The following is a 19481-nucleotide window of genomic DNA, read 5'->3' as shown; positions in this document are numbered from 1 at the left end:
TCAGGCCTCGGTTCTATCCATAAACTGGGGTCAATAATGCCCACTTGGAAGGCTGTTTGGTGTAAGGGCTCAGTAACTGATGAAGATATTTTGAGCTGACCCTTGGTTAGGTGGTGGTGGTGTCTGGGGGGGAGGAAGGCAGACGTGCTCGCTACCTTAGCTGGGCCAACTGTCTGGTGCGAAGGATGGAATTAAATGACGTCTGTGCAGTGTCCAGGACGGCGCCTGGCTGAGCTTAATGACCAGCCTCCAACAAACAGGAAACACTGCCCTCGCCCCCTCCCACTTCCACTCAGTGACAAGGACGCTGGGGTAAAAACGACTTGGGAACAAGGCCCATTTTGTTCAGTGTGGTTTCCACCCTGCGGGGAACCCACCCTGAAGGGAGCAGCACAGCGAGTCCACGCCGGGAGTCTCAGAGAGGGGACACAGGACAGTGGAAGAGGGAATGTCAGGCTCCAATGTTCCCAAGTTTTACGTGGGGTCTCGCAAACTGGCACATGCAGGACTCTCATGCAACACTGCTGCTTTGAGTGTTTCTCGCCCTGTTTCTCCTCCTCATCACATCCCAACTGCATTGAGTGCATTGTTCAAATCTTCCTAGTTCGGGGGGTGTCCAACCTGTCACCCACGGGCTGCACGCTGTCCGGGAAGGCTATGAATGCGGCCCAACACAAATCATAAATTTACTTAAAACCTTTTTTTTTTTTGCTCATCAGTCTTCATTAGTGCTTGTGTATTTAATGTGTGGCCCAGAGATGCCAAAAAGTTGGACACCCCCGGTAGACTTCAGTGTGGAAGTTGGAGAGAGACGTCGCCAGCGAGGCTTTACGGCAGGCTCTCCATCTGGAAGGGCTGGGGGCGGGGGCACTGGGCTCACTGGTGTTGTGGATGTCAGCGATGACATCGCTGGTTGGGGCAGCACTGCGTAGTGACATAAACTACCTGCATTTGCATAAACCCCTTCATTTGCCCCCTCCAAAACTCCAGGGGCAAGGGCGGAGCAGGGGTCGCTTACTTCCGCTTCCGGATGAGATAGGGAAGGCCATACAAGACACCGAGATAGCGGACTGGTGCCAGGTGCTCTCTCCAGCACAGCATTCAGTACGGAGGCAGGGGCTTGGGAAAGCATTGTGAAACCTTGTCCTCAAGGTCAAAGGCTCCTGCCTGCCTACTCTGACTCGCCCACCTTGCTCTCCAGCCCATCTCTACCTAGTCTTCCTCTTTCAATTCCTCTAGCAAGGACCAAGAACCTGGGCAAAATCCACCCTGATGGTGATTCCACCTTTGACCCTGGATCATGCCCAGAGAAGATCCCTCCCTTATTTTTCTTCTTTCTGCTTGGAAGCAAATCAGAATGTGGACCAGAGGAGGGTCTCGAGGGCCTCCTCACGCTGTGGGAAGCCTGAGGATCTGTCTGTGGCTCCTTGTGGACTACAGGGTCCATGCGAGCAAAGCTTGAATTTTGCAGAGAGCTGTTGCTGCAGAGCCTAGTGCAGCACCTGGCACTTAGGCGCTACATTTGTATTTGTCAAGTCAAAGGAAATTTCGAGTGGTGAGATCCTAATTTGGGGGAGGAGAGTTCAGAAAATGTCTTGCCATGAACTTGGGGTGTTTTCCTGTTTCCATTAGTGGGGAACGTGCCTGGCTCTGGAACTTCATCTGCCAGCCTGCGTGACCTTCCCTGGCTCTGATCACACACCCATCTATCACAACATCTGCCCCAGATGTTACTGCTGCACTGGGCTCCTGAATCCTTTGCAGATAGCAACCCTTTTACATGGTTTATGCAATGCCGCTTAACAGAGCATTTTGCACATAGCAGGAGCTCGAGCATTTGTTGAATCAACTTAACTGAGGTCACACAATTGTTAGAATCTTGGTCTCTGGCCACCTTATCTAATGATTGTTGTTCATGTGTAAAGGAACCTGAGGTATCAGGCTGGGACCTGAGGGGTTAATAATCATAAGCTGCATGAATTTCTTGAAGCCTAATGTTTTCCTTCCTTAGAAACAGCTTGGGAGTCCGAGCAGAGTGGCAGATGGGAAGGAGGAGAGAACTGGAATCCAAAATGGGTGTGGCAGCGGAGGAAGGATGGCTGTCTTCATCTGCCAGGCACCTCTTCTCGCTCCGGCAGACCCAGACCCAACAGGAGGGGGCTGGCGCAGACGGCGGGGTGAAGAGCTGCGGCGGAGCCTGGTGCTGTCCGAACAGCAGAGGGCGCCAGGCGGTAGTGCTGGCTCCTGCCGGAGAGAATTCCCGTCTTTTCCTGGATTCTCCTTCCAAGTGGGAGGGTGGCCAGGTAACAGGAAACAGCCACAGGTAAAACCAACCAGCTCTGAATAAGCTGATCTTTGAAGAAATCCTCAAAGTGTATTTTTCTTGCCAGCCAATGTCCAAGATTCTGACTCTACGACCTGGCAGTGAGGGCAAAAAATCCTTGTATGTCTAGAAAAGAAGGTAGCAACCGACTCCAGAGTAAAAATATCCCCACCCCATTTTTCTGAATCCCTCATCACCAGCCACAACACAGTTCAAAGCGACGTACTGAGAATGCTAAGAGAATAAAAGTGATCAGAGGAAACTCAAAATCAATGTCCTAAACCTTGAGTGAAGCCTTGTTTCTATTCTCTGCCCCTTTGTGCTTGTTTCATGGGAATCTGTGTTCAGAGGAGAAGGAACGGGGATTTTAGATGCTTTTAGATAATGAGACTTGGGAATTAAATGGACGGATGTAAGAGAAACAATTTCTAAAACTTCGGGTATGATTTCTGGTTTGGAGTTTTAACCCTTCATGTTTTTTTGGTGTTGCTCGAGTACAGTTGTTTCCATCCCCCCACCTCAGCCCTCCACCCCAGCCTCAACCCCACCCCGCTTTGGCTCTGTCCCTGTGTCCTTCATACTTGCTCCTTGAGGACTCTCCCTGTTTCCCCCCCTCCCCCTCCCTGTGGGTCACTGTCAGTGTGTTCTTTATTTCCATGTCTCTTAACCCTTCATGTTTGTGATCCAGCCAAACCAGACATGATTTTCTGAAATTTTAGAAAATATTCCTACTTCTGCTCATCCCGAAATGGACATAAAGCTGCAACTGAAAATGTGTAAATGCAACCCTGTCCCAAAAGCAGAACTGCCTCTGAACTAGTTTCTTACTTTCCAACTATTTTCGTCATCATTTAGTTCTAAGTACTTTTTCTTCAACTTTATTTCTGACTCACTTGTAATAGAAGTGTTTTATAATCTCTATATGTATGAGATTTAAAAAATTATCCTTCTGTTACTGATTTCTAACTTAATTGTATTGTGGTTGGAGTAGTTGGTCTATATGACACTGTTTTCTTGATTTTTGGATGAGACTTGCTGTATGAATCAATTTTTGTAAAAAGTTCCGAGGGTTCTTGAGAAGAATGTATGAGCGCCGACTGTAGGGTACAGATCTCTGTGGGTGGCTATGGGTCAGTCACATTGTTTTCTGGGGATTTCTAGTCCACCTTCCTCTCCCAACCTGGCTTGGTATTTTGCTTAGAGAACATTTTAGTGTGTGCTCAAAGATAAAAAGGATAAAAATATGACTTTTAACAGAACAATACAAAAAATCTATAACCTGTCCCACAAAACAGCGGAGGGGAAAGGAACAGGAGAAGGTGGCTGAGTACCGTGTGCACTGCTCTCAGGGGCCCCCAACAGCCTTCAGGCCCGTCAGGGAGGGGCGGAGGTGGAGGCTGAGGACAGTCGGAGGCAGTGTCGTAAATTCTTTTTCATAAATCACATTCCCGACCTGGAAGCTAAGACCTCAGCTTTGGATGCAGTCTTTCTGAATGAATGTTTTGAGCTCTCATCCCTGTCCCCTAAATGCTTTTTAATGAATGACACCATGTCCCAGAGTCTCAGGACCCAGAACAGCTGTGAGGACACGGGAGAGAGCAAGGCTGACCTGCGAGCTCAGTCCCCAGTTAGGGATGCCACGCCTGCTGCCTCTCCGCTGCCTCTCCACAGTACTCACTGCAATACAGTCACGCTTTGTGTTACCAGAGTCTGATACACTGAGTTGAGTAGGACGTACACTGACTGAGCCTGCGGGGGAACCTCCACAGCACAGGGTGGGTGGGGCTGTGGGGTGAGGTTGCTCCTCTACTAGCAGGTTCCGAGAGCAGCTTCTCCTGGGTCAGTGGCGCTTCATAACCTCGTTAGTGTACAGCGGGAACAAAAGGGCCCAGGCCTCCATTCGTGGGGAGGGTGCCACGGGACGTGCATGACTGAGCCTGTGCTGGCCCACTGTTGTGCGCCTGGGAAACCAATTTGGGTGTTTCTAGCTCATGCAACCGAATGGCCTTTCTTGGCTTCTGTGAATGGACTCCTGAGTCATCGGGAAAGGTGTGAGTGAGGACGACTAATTACCCCAACTGTCAAGTGATTTTAAAAGTCGAGAAAGAAATTCTCCTCCAACAAGTAGATGTGCAACAAGGGAGGGTCAGAACCTCCGTGACAGTCTTCCTCTGTGTCACCTGCCAAGTTCGGCCACTCACAGCACTGCAGTCAAGACCTGCTCCTTTTATTGGCTGAATAACCATGACCTCTCTGGGGTCTGGGAAAACCCCAGGTGGACCGGGTGGTTGGAAGGAACAGAAAGCACAGCAGCTGTGATGTGCAGCGGAAAGCCTCCCGGAGAAACACCCGCTCCAGCAAAGCTGGGTGCCCTGCTCTTCGCGGCAGAAATCAGCCTGCCGGGAGAGTCGGAGCCGAGCTGGGCAAGAAGAGTGAGTCTCCCGGCCAGCGCCCCCAGATATATTACAAAGAAAATATTTTGTAAAAGTAAAATGAAAGGAATGTGATGCTTCATTTTCTTTTCTCCAAAGAGTTCTTTTCTTAAAAAAAAAAAAAGAGTTCTTTTTATAAAACGCAGAAACAGGCGTCAGCGGAAACACGCTGGCGGTGCCAGGAGGCCAGCCCGCTGCCCAGGGGTGCGAGTCTCTGTCCATCTGTCTGGCCAGGTCGCTTTGGAGCTCTGATTCTGGGACAAGGAGCCACGGCACCCGAGGTGGGAGCACCAGGCCAGCTCTTTGACGACGTGGAAGCTGGAGCTGGGGAATGTGGGGGTGGGGAGGGAAGGGAGGGGCAGCTCCGGCCATTCCAACCCTTCCCAGGGCAGGGAGTGGCCAATCCAGTCAGTCAGTTCTCTGGAGGCCATTCTTGCCACACCCCCTGCTAAGCAAGTTTTGGGAGCAAGGTACAGAATCTTCTGTTTCTTCTTCTGATGGAGTCTCATTGTTTCCAGAATCAGAAGTTCAGAACAAAGGGTCTCTAAGCCCTTCGGTATCACACCTTAGATCTGCATGGTGCTCATAGGTGCTCATGGTGCCCATGCAGCTCATGGTGCTCACATCATGTACAGAAGCACCTGTCCCCTTGGAGCTGTGTGACCTTTCAGAGAAACCTGGGCTCAGAAAGGCTGCCCACCCCGAGCCTAGGTGTTGGTTCCCCTTCCACGGTTCTTGCCACGTGATGCTGCCTTTGTGTGATTTTTATCTAAATCATACTTCAGCCCTGGAGAGCTGGATGGGCAGAAATGGTATTCCTCTTTGTCGAGCTGGAACACTGAGTAACAAAGTCAGACAGAAACCCTGGCACAAGAAGGCAGGTCTGGTCATTGGCCAGGATCCGTGTTAGTCACAAGCAACCTGGAGATGGGAGGAGCCAAAGAGGCGCAGGGTGGTGAAGGTGGGGCAGCGTGGACCAGGGACAACCAGACAGACTATCAGGGCAGTTTCCCACCGTCCAACAGAAAGTTACAGCTTCCTCTGCCCCAGCTCCCTCTTCTGAAAGCCTCCCAACGGGCTGGAGGGAGGAGGGGACGGGGAGTTGCCGTTTGGGGGGCACCGTTTCGGTCGGGATGGTGGAAGTCTGGAGACGAATGGTGGTGACGGCCACGCAACTTGTCAAGGTGCTTAATGCCACTTAAAGTGGCGGAGGTGGTGCATTTTATGTTGTGTATGTTTTACACGGTTTACAAAGTGCACAGAGAGGACAAGCCCACAGAAGTTTTCCAAGTTTTCGTCAACTCTGAAAGTCAATGGTCTTCATCCTAATTGGAAATTTTCTCCCAGATTAGCCTCACCTTTCCAGTGTCTCCTCTCCCTCATCTCAGAACCCTGTCCCACAGGATTCCAGCCCTGCTCCTACTGCAGAAAGTGGGCCTCCGAGTGGAACACCACACGGCTGGCACCACGGCCACGGGCAATGCCTGCACTCAGTCATGTCCTGCATTACGTGGCTGGGGACTGACCGTCTCTGCTGAAGGTGGTACTAGGCATTTAAGAAAAATTAAAATGCATTTACTTAATTGGGCTTGGCCTAAAAGCTGGGTTAAGAATCCTTGTCCCTGAAGATGAAGCCTGGGAGGTAGGTGCACGCCTCCCTACCCCAGTGTACGATGCAGGTGAGTGGCAGGGCTGGGGTGGAAGGCAGGTGCCGAAGCCCAAGCACCCACGCAGTCCACAGACAACTTCTCAGAGGCGGCATGGGGGGGGGGGCACCTGGCCCAGCCCTGGTCCTCACAGAAATCCACTCCAGCCCAGACTTCTCAGAAAGGGCCGCTGGCTCAGAGGGCAGATGCTGGGTCTTAAGCCCGGAGCCTGGTTCCAGCCTGGGTGTCAGTGCAGATGCCAGGCGGCGGCAGCACCTCGAAGCTGTTGGGTGAGTGTGTCATGCCCCGCCCCTCTTCACATCTGTGCTCCTTTTCCACAAAAGGTGATCAGTGGTCTAAGCTCCCAGGATGGCCTCGTGGTTGATTTTCAGCTTGATTTGACTCTTCTTCCACGTGGAAGCATTTCCCTCATCCATAATATCTCCCCTCCACTCCAAAGTGTGATCTGTGCAAGCTAAAGAGGTAAGCTGAACCAGGGAAGATCCTTGTCATTTTGGGAACAGTTCTCCCTGAGGTACTGTCACGGGTGAGCAGGAGAGAGGGCTGATGGGCTGGGAGGGCATCACACGGACCTGATGCAGCAGCCAGTGGTGTGGCCGGCGCTGCTGGCAGTAAGGAGTAGGGTTGTGCTTGGGAACCCTCACGAGTGTCCCCACAGGGGAAAAGGCTGTGACTTTGGAGCAGAATTGCCTCCTTTAGATAATTGGGTGTTCTTGGAAAGCTCTGTGAATCAGATTCCTAGGGTTCAAAGGGATTAATTTTTCTCTTAGCTTTGAAGGATGTGCCAATATATCTCCCTAAAATGGCATGGTGGGACATATGCCAGCTCTGAGGGTAGCAAGCAGCCGGTGTGGAAGTAAGGACCCCAGGAAACGGCTCCTTATGGGAACGCTTCAATTCACTAACTGAGGAAAAGACAAAATGCTCAGGTAGTGACAGGCTTGAGGAAAAGGGTCCCCGCACAGCGAGGGATGGTGTTGAGGTGCTGGCGCCACGCCAAGGGTGTTGGCAGGCTGTGGACACGGGCCGTGGAGTCACAGTGCTGCTCAGTCCAGCACAGGGACATGCTCCTGCAGGGATGACACCTGTCATGGTCATCAGGTTCAGAAGGCAGGAGTGAGGCTGGGGACAGAGCTGGGCCTGGCAGTGATGTCCAAATCTACCGCTTTAGCAGCAAGAGGCCTCCAAGAGGTGGTCCTCCCACCCGTTTCCAAAGCCAGGTCTTCCGAGCATAGCTCCCTTCAAGGGCATCTGGGGCCATTTCCTTCTGCAATGGACGCCGCGGTAAGGTTCTACTTACCTCCCCCTTGAGAATGCTCTCAACTCATATCCAACAGTTTGACTCTCTGTATCTTATTTGTTACTTGTGTCTGAAAATACCAAGCTAGCCGTGCCAAGATGCCTGCTTTCCCTCGGCGCCTGCTCATGTGCTCAGAGTGACAACACAGGTGTCAATTTCAAGGTGACAACACAGTTCAGAAGAGCTCATGGGTGCTGAGAAGGGTCCGCATGGAACACGCAAGGGCTGCGTGCGCACCCGCTACAGAAATGTGGGTCAACCAGAAGACTTTCAGTTACCACCCACACACCCCTTGAATGTTCCAGTTAATTGAAATTTGAAAACTTTTTGGACCTGAATCCAGACGAGTTTTGGCTTTCCTCTGTTCAGCACTGACACCCTAATGCCTTTGCCTCTGTGCCTCATAGCACTCCCTGTCCCCCAGGACCCACCTCACTCAGGCTGTGCAAAGCCTGCGAGCTTTGGATCAATAGGAACCTCAGAAATGCATGCGATGAACAAAGCGGGGCTAAGATGTGTATGCGCGCCTATGTGCGCTTTTGCTTCGCTAACTGCAGAGTGGAGCATCCTGTCACAGCAGTTAACCTCAGCGTGTGCCCCTCACCTGGCAGCGCATTCCCCTGTGCCCACTGCTTCCTATAAAGAGCAGAGCAGCAAAGTCACTCACTCTCCTCGCCCAGTCCCCAGAGCTGAACAAGTTCCCAGATCGCCTCTGGAACACAGATACCCGGCATCTCCCTCCCTCTGCCCGCAGATGACATCTCTCATACATGCCAGCAGCACCGGCCGGAGACACAGGGGCCACTGGGCATCTACAAGCTGACAGCTGCGGGCTCCACGGGAGCTGGTGCCTGTCCTACAAAATGCAAGACCGGCAGTGCCAGGCCCTTCTCCCCGCGGCTTGCTCGTTCTCTAAGATACACTTAGGCTCCACATGCAATGTGCACTCCCTCCCACAGCGGAGCACTGCACCGACCCACACCTGCCAGATTTGGTTCTGCGGCATTACCCACATCCACAGGGGACTATTTTATCCTGGCAGAACTCCTGCTTCCAACCACTTGTCTTGGCCCCGACTCAACTCCATTGGCTTCTTCCACAGAACTTACCATGTCTTGGGCAGCATGGTCTTTCTTGGATTTTGTGGTCGTTGTCATAATAGGGTAATGGATTTCACTGAGATTAGGTCAAATCAGAATAAAAACAATAAAAATCCATCTAGTTCAGTGAAAAGCTTAGGGCTATGAAAAAAGAAGTGTTTAAAAAAAATTCTCTACTTTGTACTTAGAGGAAATCTCTGAACTTTCCTCCATGACTGGAGATGGAGGCACAGATTTGGGGAAGAGAGTTTCAATGAACTCTGAAAGAAAAAATGACAGGGGAGGCCAACCCCAACTTTGCTCTAACTCTCTGGGGTTAAATTCACAATGGCTGCCATTCATGGGTGAGAGGCCTGGCTCCTGCTTCCCAAACACCTTCTGGCCTAGAAGGAGCTGGGAGTCGATCCTGCGTTCTTGCCGGCGGAGGTGCTGGTTCCACCCCCACATCCCATCGCCCAGGGGCCTGGGAAAGGCCCCAGGGCAGCGTCTCCGACTCCCTGTCTTAGAGAGGCCTCTGCGAAGACTCTGGGGCAGGGGGGCGGGGGGCGGCCGTGCCCGCACTCTCTTCCTCCACAGTGGGCACAGATACTGCCCAGAAGCCCTGGGGGCCAGGCAGAGGCAGGCTCTGGAGTTGCCGCAATTGCTCCTCACCTGCTATCAAGCCAGCTGTACCCAGTGACCGGTGCCCCATCTCCACGAAATGTACTAAAACATGATTTTGCTGGACTCTCGAGGGAGGAACAGGTCCCAGGGGAAGAACCAGATAAGGAGGGTAAAGGGGGCACAAAAGAGGGAAAGGGAGGAGGGAGAGGCAAAAGCGGGAAAAGCTAAAACTAATGCGTTCTCGTTGTTTCACTAGAAAGCAACCACTCTTTATAATGTGCTGTTTTCCGTGAACAAAATGCGTTCTAAGTTTCCAATAATGAAAGTTAAACATTTTCGACATAAAGTCAAACCGGCAAAAGAAGAAAATACCAAGCAAGCATTTAAGAGAAACACAAGTGTGTGTTTTAGAAAAAGACATCTAGGGAGGGTTGTCTGTCCAACTCTAACTGAATAATGTTTGTTTGTTTGTTTGTTTTTCAAGTTGGGATGGAACACCCGGTGATGCTCTGACATAACAATGTGTCCTCGTCTGGCTGGTCACTTTGGGAAGGCCACTGTCACAGAACACATTAAGAAAGACAATCATCGTAAAAAACAGGACAACAAGAGCCGCCTCTACCTCCATGCTAGTATTAGGGTCAAGATCATCACACTCTGACTCCTCGGAGCTGTGCGTCTCCTTCGTGGGCAGCATGAGGAAGGGGGAGAAAGAGAACACAGTTAGAACACGGGCAGCTTTGGCTGGAGCGCGAGGAGAACTTCAGAGAAGCACGGGCAACGGGAGACCGGGCAGAGAAAGACCAGGCGGGGGTGCGAGCCACCCAGGGCGGCAGCATGCTCGGCTCAGGAGTGGAGGCTGGGACCACGGACAGCCGGACAGCCGGACAGCCGGCATCTCACAGGAAACAGCAATGGAAGCAACCGAATGAAGCATGAGGGCTGTTGAATTGAAACTGTGGTCTTCGGTGTGGCAGGCTGGCCTTCCCGGATGAGGGCGGGGAGAGAACACAATTTCTTTTCCCCAAGAAGGACGTTAGCACGGGTGTCAGTGGTTCTTATTTTGCTCGGGAAGGGGAAAACGTGCCGGGGAGATAAACACACATTAAAGTGCCATTGAACCTTGGCCAACTAATTTCCATTTCCCAGAGTCAGCACTTTCCAGAGGGCACAGTGGGAAGAAAACAGATCCCAGTGTTTTGAAGGGGGGAGGCCACAAGTCTGCCAAAGCCTGTAATGGGTGAGTTCAGAGTAATAAGTGGATCATCACGAAGCAGTGACTTGGGCTGCACCAAGGTGCCACCCTTCCCTGCCCTGCACAGGCCAGAGAGTGACGTCTGGATTCTGGGGAAAAGAAACGCAACTTTACCAAGGGCGCAGTGGCCCTTACATTCCAAACCTCAGGCGTCACACGGTTGAGGGTTTGGAAAGCCCCCCCCCACCCCCCCCGCCCCGGCATGTGTTTTCACACCTAGGGCACTGCCTGGGTGGGCACCTTGGAGGACTTCGGTATGAATCAAGCGCCTTGCATTTCTAAGAGAATAATGCTGCAGATAATTTTGCTATAAAACATCTGCATAGTATAAAGTCATAAAAGAAAGAGATACTTACTTACTTGAATTGAAGTTGCCAGGAGAAATAAAAAATAAAAAATAAATTGATCTTGCATGCAAAGTCCTGTGACACGGCCTCCCCTCTGGTTCCCACACTGGGGAGAAAACCCCATCCTCCCAGATCTCCTCGCGAGGATGCTGCAGGGTGGGAGTGGATGAGAGGTGGGACACGGCTCCAGAATGCCTTACTCACTTTAACAGAGACTTTGTTGCCCAGAATATCCTTGGGTTTACGAGACCCTGTGGCTTCATTTTTACCCGTGTTCTCCACTTCCGCCCGCTTTCTCATGCGTAGAGTATGCCATGAACATGACTTCCTGTTGTACCAAAAAATGCACCAATCAAAATGGCAGGCCAGGGCAGGGGGAAGCGATGGTGGGCTCGCCACCTGTGCTGAGGCGGTCGGTGAGGGGCTCCAGTCGCGCCCTGGCCTCCGAGGCCCCACACCTGCACACCAGCCCCTGTGGTGGCGCGCAGCTGACCTCGCCTCCCAGGGGAAGCGGGCGAGGATGGACCGACTCCTCCTGACAGATGTGCAAGGTTGTCTGCAGCATTTGGGAAAAATACGAGTACTAGGTTATTAAATGCTACCAAGGACGATTTTTATAAAATTACCGATGAGGCCTTACGGGACTGAGGAATTCCCTTCCTGAAGGGTACGGTAGATACGGGAAGAATGGCAGGAAGGGGGGGTGGGGCACAGGAAAGATAAAAGTAGAATAGTCTATAGTGTATAAGCGACTGGCAGTTTCCCGGGACTAGGCATGGACCCCCAAAAGGGTGATTTTCAGGTTTCCATTTGCTCACTTGTGCTCGGGCTGTGACCACCCCCTAACTCTGCAGTACAGACGGGATTTTCTGGGGCATTTGACTTCATGAACAGTTGGACACCACTCGTTTTATCTGAACAGCTTAACATAAAGCGTGTTTCGGCCTATGTGATCCACATCACTCGGCGTTGGTGAGTACAGGGCTCTGCAACCACTAGGAGGTGTTCCTGTTGGGGGAGAACCCCGATACGCCCTCGGGGAGGGGCGGGCAGCGATGCCCTTTCCCACTGTCCTAGCTGCTTTCTCACCACGAGGGGCACTTCTCCGGAGACTTGCAAAGAGGGGCTTACAGCAGAGCTCTCGATAGGCTATGACTCGAAGACAAAGACACCAAAAGCCAGGTCACACACACCATCAATGGCCCTGGGCAGGCATTGTCCCTTCCAGGCATGGTCACAGAGTTCGGATGAAGCGCTAAGGTTGTCTGAGGTTAGTGAGGTTGGCTCCCCTTCAGTGTCTCCTGGTCAGATTTAGGCCTATGTAGACCAGATTCCAATGAAAAGCACTTCCATTGAGGGAGGCAGGAGAGAAAGAGGCATAGGAGATTCGGGAGGAAGGAGGGTACCCCAAAATGTACAGCACCCCCTCCACAAAATTCCACATACACTAGGAATTTTAGGATGTTCTGAGAAAGGTGTCCCCCAATTATTGATCTCTAACACACATGGTCAAAAATCCACCTTCTGCACAGGCAAGAGCAATCATCATCACATTCTTGAAGTTTTGGGGAAAAGTGGGCTCTTTTAAAAGGCAAGAAAGAATGTCTTGGCCAGACCTTGCCTTGTAGGTCCCGGGCAGGCTGTCTGGGATCCATGCACACCAGCTCCTTCCTCCACTTGCTGTATCTGAATGGGAGCCAGTCATGGAAGCTAACCTCAGATGACATCACTCTGTTAACTTCAGACTTTCATCTCATATCTTTGCCCCCAAACCTATGCCTCTAGCTCTTTCTGAGAATGTCCTGAGCCAGGCAAGTGCTCGCTGAAGACTCCCAGGGCAGGCAGCACCGTGTGTGCTCATGTGAGTGTGGGGTGTGTCCCTATGTTTATTGGCACCCTGTGGGTCACGGAGCGTGCTTGGTGAGGAGAGTCAAAGGTCATAAATAACATTCAGGAGGGAGACTCAGGGCAGTGCAAATGGCAGGACAGGCTCAATTTCATATTTTCTTCCCAGAAGAACCGTCATCAAGGTTTGGGGAGCTCCCATCTCTCGGCCACCAGCCCGGAGACGGGTGTGGAGACAGGGCTGCAGCAACATCGATCCTGTAGGCGTCATACTTACTCTGACCTCTGTGGTCAGAGCAGGCCCTGGGGTGCGGGCGGTGTGCGTCCTTCACTGGTAAACGACAATTGTTTTAGTCTGTTGCTCTGTGCCACCCCCGCCTTGTACGAGAGTGGCGGACGAGGAACCAGAATGACCAATTTGTATCGAGTCTGTTGTCTCTCGTCCAGCCTGACAACCCTCCTACCTGCCCTCCCACAGAGGGCGTGAGAAAGTGACCGAAAGACCCAAGGGTGAGGAGGAGGAGGATGAGCTCAGGGCTTAGATAATTAGATCACAGATCAGGACGAGTTAGTTCTGTAAGGACACTGATGAACAAGAACTTCAATGCCTTGAGCATCTTTATTTCTAAAGCTCCAGAAAAGGCACCCAAGCCAAGCACCTTTAGAATAAGATGAATTGGGCCCATTTGTGCCTTAGGGGCCACTGCTAATGTGCAGTTGGGCCTGTAGTTGCCCAGGAAGGCCAGGGTGAGGTTGGGAGCCTCCAACCCCTGGGCCACGGAAAAGACCCATGAAACACAGTTCTGTTGGTGATCCTGCTCAGACGTCTGATGGGAGCTCCTTCCACCCCTGACACCAGTGACCACACAGCATGGCAAGCAGTGGGGGCTGCGAGTCACACCCTACCTTCACCTCTAGTCATTCATTCATGTAAGGTCACCTCAAGGTCACCCAGTTGGACAGCATCCAGTCTGCATCATTCCTCATCTGAGGTTACAGGAAAACCAACAGGGGCTATTTAGAAGGGAAGGCTGGGGTTGGAGCTTTAGCAACTATTTGTGGAGGAAAAGACTGCCAATGCATTCAACCAACTCCCAAAATATAGAAAAGAAAAGAAAAGGAAGGGCAGGGGATGGAGGTAGGAGAAGAATCATTCGCATACTGAAAAGCCCCAGAATAGTGAAATGGGGAAAAAGGGTCAACTAGTCTTGAACCTCATTAAAACATGCTCATGGTGAAAATTTATTTACATATTTAAAATAGCACATTAAAATTCTTAGTTACAGCGCAGGTACAATGGTGAACGTTGTGACTCTCCATTATATTGCACAGCCTGGCTCCGTCCGCACGGATTTCTTTAAATAGTGCAAAATACTTTACACAGGAATGTGTTCGGAAGGGTCTTTGCAACCAAAATAAGGAAAAGAAATATCTTACACATTACCGTGAACACATATTAAAAGAACAGGGGAGGGGAAATTAAAAAACAAAAAAAAGTTACAATCTGTACAGAGGTCTTGCTACAGACAACCAAAAAGTTCCCTCTCTCCTGGGAGAAGCAGCGGGCCTCCGACCTGCACAGGTCTGTCTGGCATTTGTGCTAAGGTAATTTTTTGGTGTCAATCAAAAAAAATAATATATATATATATATATATCGGTATCGTAATACAATATAAATAGCAGTCCAGTCCAGTGCGTCCTGTGGTGGGTCAAGTGGAGCAACGGAAGGCATGCTTTTGTCACCTGGGGTCTCAGTAGGGTCGTTTTCTTAACCAGGAGGGGAAAGAGAGGGAAAAAATGAACACAAAATTATAAACAAAAAGGAGAGGAAAACCACCGCCACTACCATCAACGCACACAAAACAATCCAGCCGATCCAGCCCGGGCGCCCTGCTGCGTGCGTCTCCAGCACTCGGACACGGGTCCCGGGGCGCTGTCCGGATTACGCAGCAGTGATTCCCTACCATGGCTTTGTGCGTTTGGGTTCTTTGTTTTGGAATTTTTTTTTGATCCACACACTCCTCTCCCGGGGAAGCCAATGAGGCACTTACTTGATGCTCCCGTCACTACTTTCCGCCGCCGCCGTGGCTTTGGTGAGGGGCGCCAGGACGCCACCCGGGACCCAGCCCTCGGCTGCGGGCGAGTGGTCGCTGGCAGGCTGGTACACCAGGCACATGTTCTGCTGGTTGACGGCGAGGACCTGGACCACCTCACCTTGGCTCACACAGATTTCGTTCTCCTTCAGTGCATAGTAATCTTTGATCACGGCCATGGACGAAGTCCCATTGCAGCCTCCCAGGTCACTCTGCTGGGAGACAGGGCGAGAGGAACCCAGATACAAGAAGGCCGGTTTGCAGGGGCTTGCTGGACATCCTACTGTGTGCTGAAAAGCCAAACCTCCCACTAGCAGGGTAAATAATAGGCATAATATTATCTTGAGTAATGGCATTATATTCATAAACACAGTCTTGTCTCACCCAATATATAATCCAGGGTGAATAGGTAGAGATGCTGTCTGGCCTAGGTAAAGGGGTAACCACACCTTCCACCTGGAAGGCCCTCCCTAGTGTGCAACTGTCCTGCCTGCAATTGTCCTGCCTGCATCCTCGGGTTATGGGGGGAGAAGCGTGGGCCTGGCAGAGGGACCTCTGAGCACCCGGACGAAGTGAAGCCAGGGCAAACAAGTACGGGGTCACAATGCCCAGTGGGAAGAACATGGACGCTTTGGCACATTTTTTCTTCCTTTTGAAAAAGCATCGGTCTTGCTCTGTATTCCGACCCTCCCTGCGATAGGAATAACAATAGCCATTTGCCGATTCATGGGCAAGGTCATGACCCACCCTGACCCAACTCCTGTGGGAACAGAGATCCTCCAGGTCCCCCTGCACTCATTTATACAGAGGCCCTGCATCTGTGGCCTTTTCCCGTGGCTCCACACCAGGGAAGATGCTTCTAGACAGACCTGTAACTCCCAGGGAGGCCTGGCTGCCTCTCAGAGCACAGCGAGAACCAGACATTCTTCAAAATCTGTGACAAAATGCCAATGTGACTTCCAATTATTCACAAGAGCAGAGGGTTCTCAAGGTGGCAAGTCATTTCTGGGTGATGGGATGAGGTAAGTCAGTAGAGTTACTCTGGCCCAGAAGTGAATGTAAACACGTTCATGAAAAGAATCAATATCATCTAATAATTTGGATAAGAGGAATAAAAGTGTAAAACCAGAAAACGTAGGTCAAAATGCAGATGTTCCTGTTCACAGACCCCCAGAGTTCCAGAGGAAACAGGCCTACTCTGATGAACTCGCTGAGGTTCTAGGACACCTGAGCTGCGGAAGGTGGAATGGAAACCAGATCACCTAATTCCTAATCTAGCACCTCTCCCATTTGTTCTCTGGCTCCTACTACCATGTGGGATCAAAACAAATGTGTACACTAGGTGTACACTTCCCCGTCACACACATGAGTAACTTCTCCTTGCCACATCAGCCAACGGGGCATGAAGAACTGTGAGCTTACTTCGGCAGCTCATCATTGGAAAAGGCAGTATCTTTAAAATGTCGACCACTAGAGTTGCGACTTTTAGATGATCTACAGCACAACTACTGTATTTGGTATAAATCCCGGTTTTCATAATTGCTACTACATTAATACCTTAGACTTGTTCAGAGTGTCTGTAGATGACAATAGCCCTTGAACAGAATGTCTGAGACAAGGAACTGGTCTAACACACTCAATTGCAGGGAAAAAAGAGAAATAACAGACTTGTCTGTATCCAGTGGGCTATTCCTGCCAAAATGATCACCATAAAAAAAAAAAAAAGATCCTTCTGCCCTGGCTGGTGTAGCTCAGTGGATTGAGTGTCGGCCTGCAAACCGAGAGGTCGCGGGTTCGATTCCCAGTCAGGGCACATGCTGAGTTGCAGGCCAGGTTGCCAGTTGGGGGCGCATGAGAGGTAACCACACATTGATGTTTCTCTCCCTCCCTTCCCCACTCTCTAAAAATAAATAAAACCTTTAAAAAATGCTACTTCCTAAAAGTGAGCCCTAAGGCTGTTTCCTCAGAGTGGTAAGGATGGGAATAATGGGCTGTCACTTACCTTGCTGGCCTCAAACTTGTCCGCAGGCTGGTGGTAGTCAAACCCTGGATTGCCATTGGAGGTAGATATCTTCAGGGGTGGCAGAGGCGGGTTATAGCTGGGGCCCTTTGGGGGCTTCTCAGAGCCCACGGGGACAGAGGAGTAGGGCCTGGGGCTGGCTTGGGGAACCCTAGCAGGCTGGGACCTCATCACAGCGGTGCTCCTCTCCTTCCGCTGATACTCAATGGGCGACTGTAGTGCTACAGAATAAGAGTGGAAGGTTACTTAGAGCTTTTGGAGGCTTCTTAGGGACAGGCTCCGTGACAGGCATAATGGGGACATACGAGGCACACTGGGGATACTCTGCCCTTGTTGTCGAGGAACTTGTAATCTACTGTGAGAATAAGAAACATACCTGAATAGCAAAACTATGCATACAAAGCCCAAATGGTTGCCATTGGCGAGGTGCAAAGCGTTGTGCAAAAGAAGGGAGAGAGGGCTCTGCAGTGTGTGTGCACACGGGGTGTGTAAGCATACAGGTGGTAGCAATAAAGACCTTCAGAAGGGGGCGGGCCGTCAGACTCTGTCATGCAGACGCTGCAGGAAGCAAGCAAGTGTGAAGTGTGTCTGGGGAACAGGATGGAGTCAGGTCACCAGGAGGACAGGGCCATGTATCACCATGGGAAGAGGAGATGAGGTGGGTAGGGGAGGCTGGAGGCGCCATGTGAGAGATCCAGAAATCCGAGTCTGGATTTAACCCTGAAGATCATGAAAAGTGACCGGCTTCAATGAACCTGGATGACATTAAGCAGTGGTTGGAAGGAGAGACTCCTAACCAGAGCGCGTCAGTGGGAATGCGGACGGATGTGGTACAGCGAGTGCTCTGGAGGCAGACTCGGCTCTGACCAGCCTACATGGGAAAAGGAGCGGAGAATGGAGGGTTGCTTGGGTTTGGAGACTGGGAAAATGGTTGTCAAGGAGCAAAGATGTGAGCTTTGTGTTACTGAGTTGAAGATAACAAAGTCCCGAGGTCTGAGTCCTGAATAACCGTACCAGATTCTGTAACCATGGCCTCAAGGGCTGGCCTGATTGTGTGGGTTTTATCAGTATTCACTGTAACAAATACTTAAGTGGGTTAATACCTGGGGCCCAGAGAACTTTCAATTATAAGGATATTTCTGTAGTGATAGGTATGAACTCCAAGAGGACGTGACATAGGTCACACCTCCTTTCTATTTACAGTCTCAGGAGGGAAAGAAAGGCTCTGAGATGCCTGCACATGTCTCTGAGTGAGCCTGGCCCTGGCCCATCATCACATTTCTCGAGTGTGTCAGAGCTCAGCCTTTCTCCCTGGAGAGTATACTGCAGGCATTAAATATTGAGATATTGATAATCTAGCCTACTAACAGCTTCATAATTCACTAAAATTAGGAGGGAGGTCTCTGGGAGCCAGGAACCAGTCTGAATCATTGACTGTGCTCCAAGAAAGGCAGTCCTAAGTTTTAAAGTAGACGGCAGAGAGCTGTGAAGCAGGCCTTGTCAAACTGACCTGCTGAGGCAATGCCTGTCTCATGGACCTTGGGCCTTAACTGATTACACGCAGTAACTGGGCCCAAACATTTTAGCCTGTGTCCTTCCTCCAGCCTCAATCTGCATAACTTAGGTCGCAGCATCAGGAAAGCTGTGTGTGTCCTGACAGGGTTGTTTCTACCTGACAGATGCAGTGTCTTACGACTGATCCTATTTCTTTCTTTGCTCTGTTTGGTAGGGAGCTCATAGGTAAATGTGTATTCTACCACAGGCTACTATACCACAGGTTTATGGGTAAGACCCTAAGTTTAAGTTATATAGTTCTGGGTTTAAGTCCTTGTTTCTGTGACTTTGGACACGCTTCTTAACCTCTCTGAGCCTCTTTTTCCTCACCTCAAAAATATATGACGACAGTACTTGTCTTTCCATGTCGATGTGAGAATTAAATGTGACAGTACATGTGAGGTGCTTCGCGCGGTGCCCGGTCACAGGGGATGGCCGCGGGCACTGCCACGTCAGTTATTTCTGGTTTCAACTTCTTGATCCACTTTATTTTTCTTTTGTCGTGAACGGATGAACTTAGAAGTCTCATTCTAAGACTCTCAGCTTAGAGTCGTCTATCAGAAATTCTTGAGACAGTGAAATTTAATAAGTGTATTTTACATGTGCACATACTTTTGTATGAAGCTGTTTTATCAACATAAGTAGTAATTCAAAGGTGTACATTCAGACACCATCCATTTTATACAACTTTCATTACTATCCCTCAGGGCTGGGCTGGTGTTTCATTTTAGACTTTTTAGAATGAGAAAGAACCCTAGAGATCACTTTATTTATTTACTTTTTCTCAAACTATTCTACGATTGGGGAACCAGTGCGAAACTACTTTGAAGTTTCACGTCCTATCTTAAAAAGTCACGGTGTTCTGCTTTATATTTCTTTTTATTTGTTTTAAGATAAACACAGGGTGTTAAATCTCCTATTGTGGAAGGGATGACTTATCCA

The 19481-nt window shown here is 50.5% G+C and overlaps 1 protein-coding gene across 10 annotated transcripts in view; it reads right to left on the bottom strand.

Moving 5' to 3' along the window:
* Positions 1-19481, bottom strand: part of KALRN (kalirin RhoGEF kinase) — a 706454-nt gene that overhangs the window by 24546 nt on the left and 662427 nt on the right. For 3 of the 10 annotated variants that reach the window (XM_037033686.1, XM_037033687.1, XM_037033694.1), the window contains 4 exons: positions 16968-17206; positions 14924-15177; positions 11232-11355; positions 10048-10107 (listed from right to left, as the gene is read on the bottom strand). In XM_037033686.1, coding sequence (XP_036889581.1) covers positions 10048-10107; positions 11232-11355; positions 14924-15177; positions 16968-17206 — 677 coding nt within the window. Of the gene's footprint in view, positions 1-10047; positions 10108-11231; positions 11356-14682; positions 15181-16967; positions 17207-19481 lie in introns of those variants that run through there. The other 7 variants (XM_037033688.1, XM_037033693.1, XM_037033696.1 and 4 more) reach the window with 4 other exon arrangements.

This window comes from Sturnira hondurensis, unplaced genomic scaffold (assembly GCF_014824575.4).
Source record: "Sturnira hondurensis isolate 20B ecotype Veracruz unplaced genomic scaffold, ASM1482457v3 Scaffold0021765, whole genome shotgun sequence".
Lineage (NCBI taxonomy): Eukaryota > Metazoa > Chordata > Mammalia > Chiroptera > Phyllostomidae > Sturnira > Sturnira hondurensis.
Note: the sequence above shows the minus strand (reverse complement) of the source record. Positions and strands in the feature narration are given on the sequence as shown.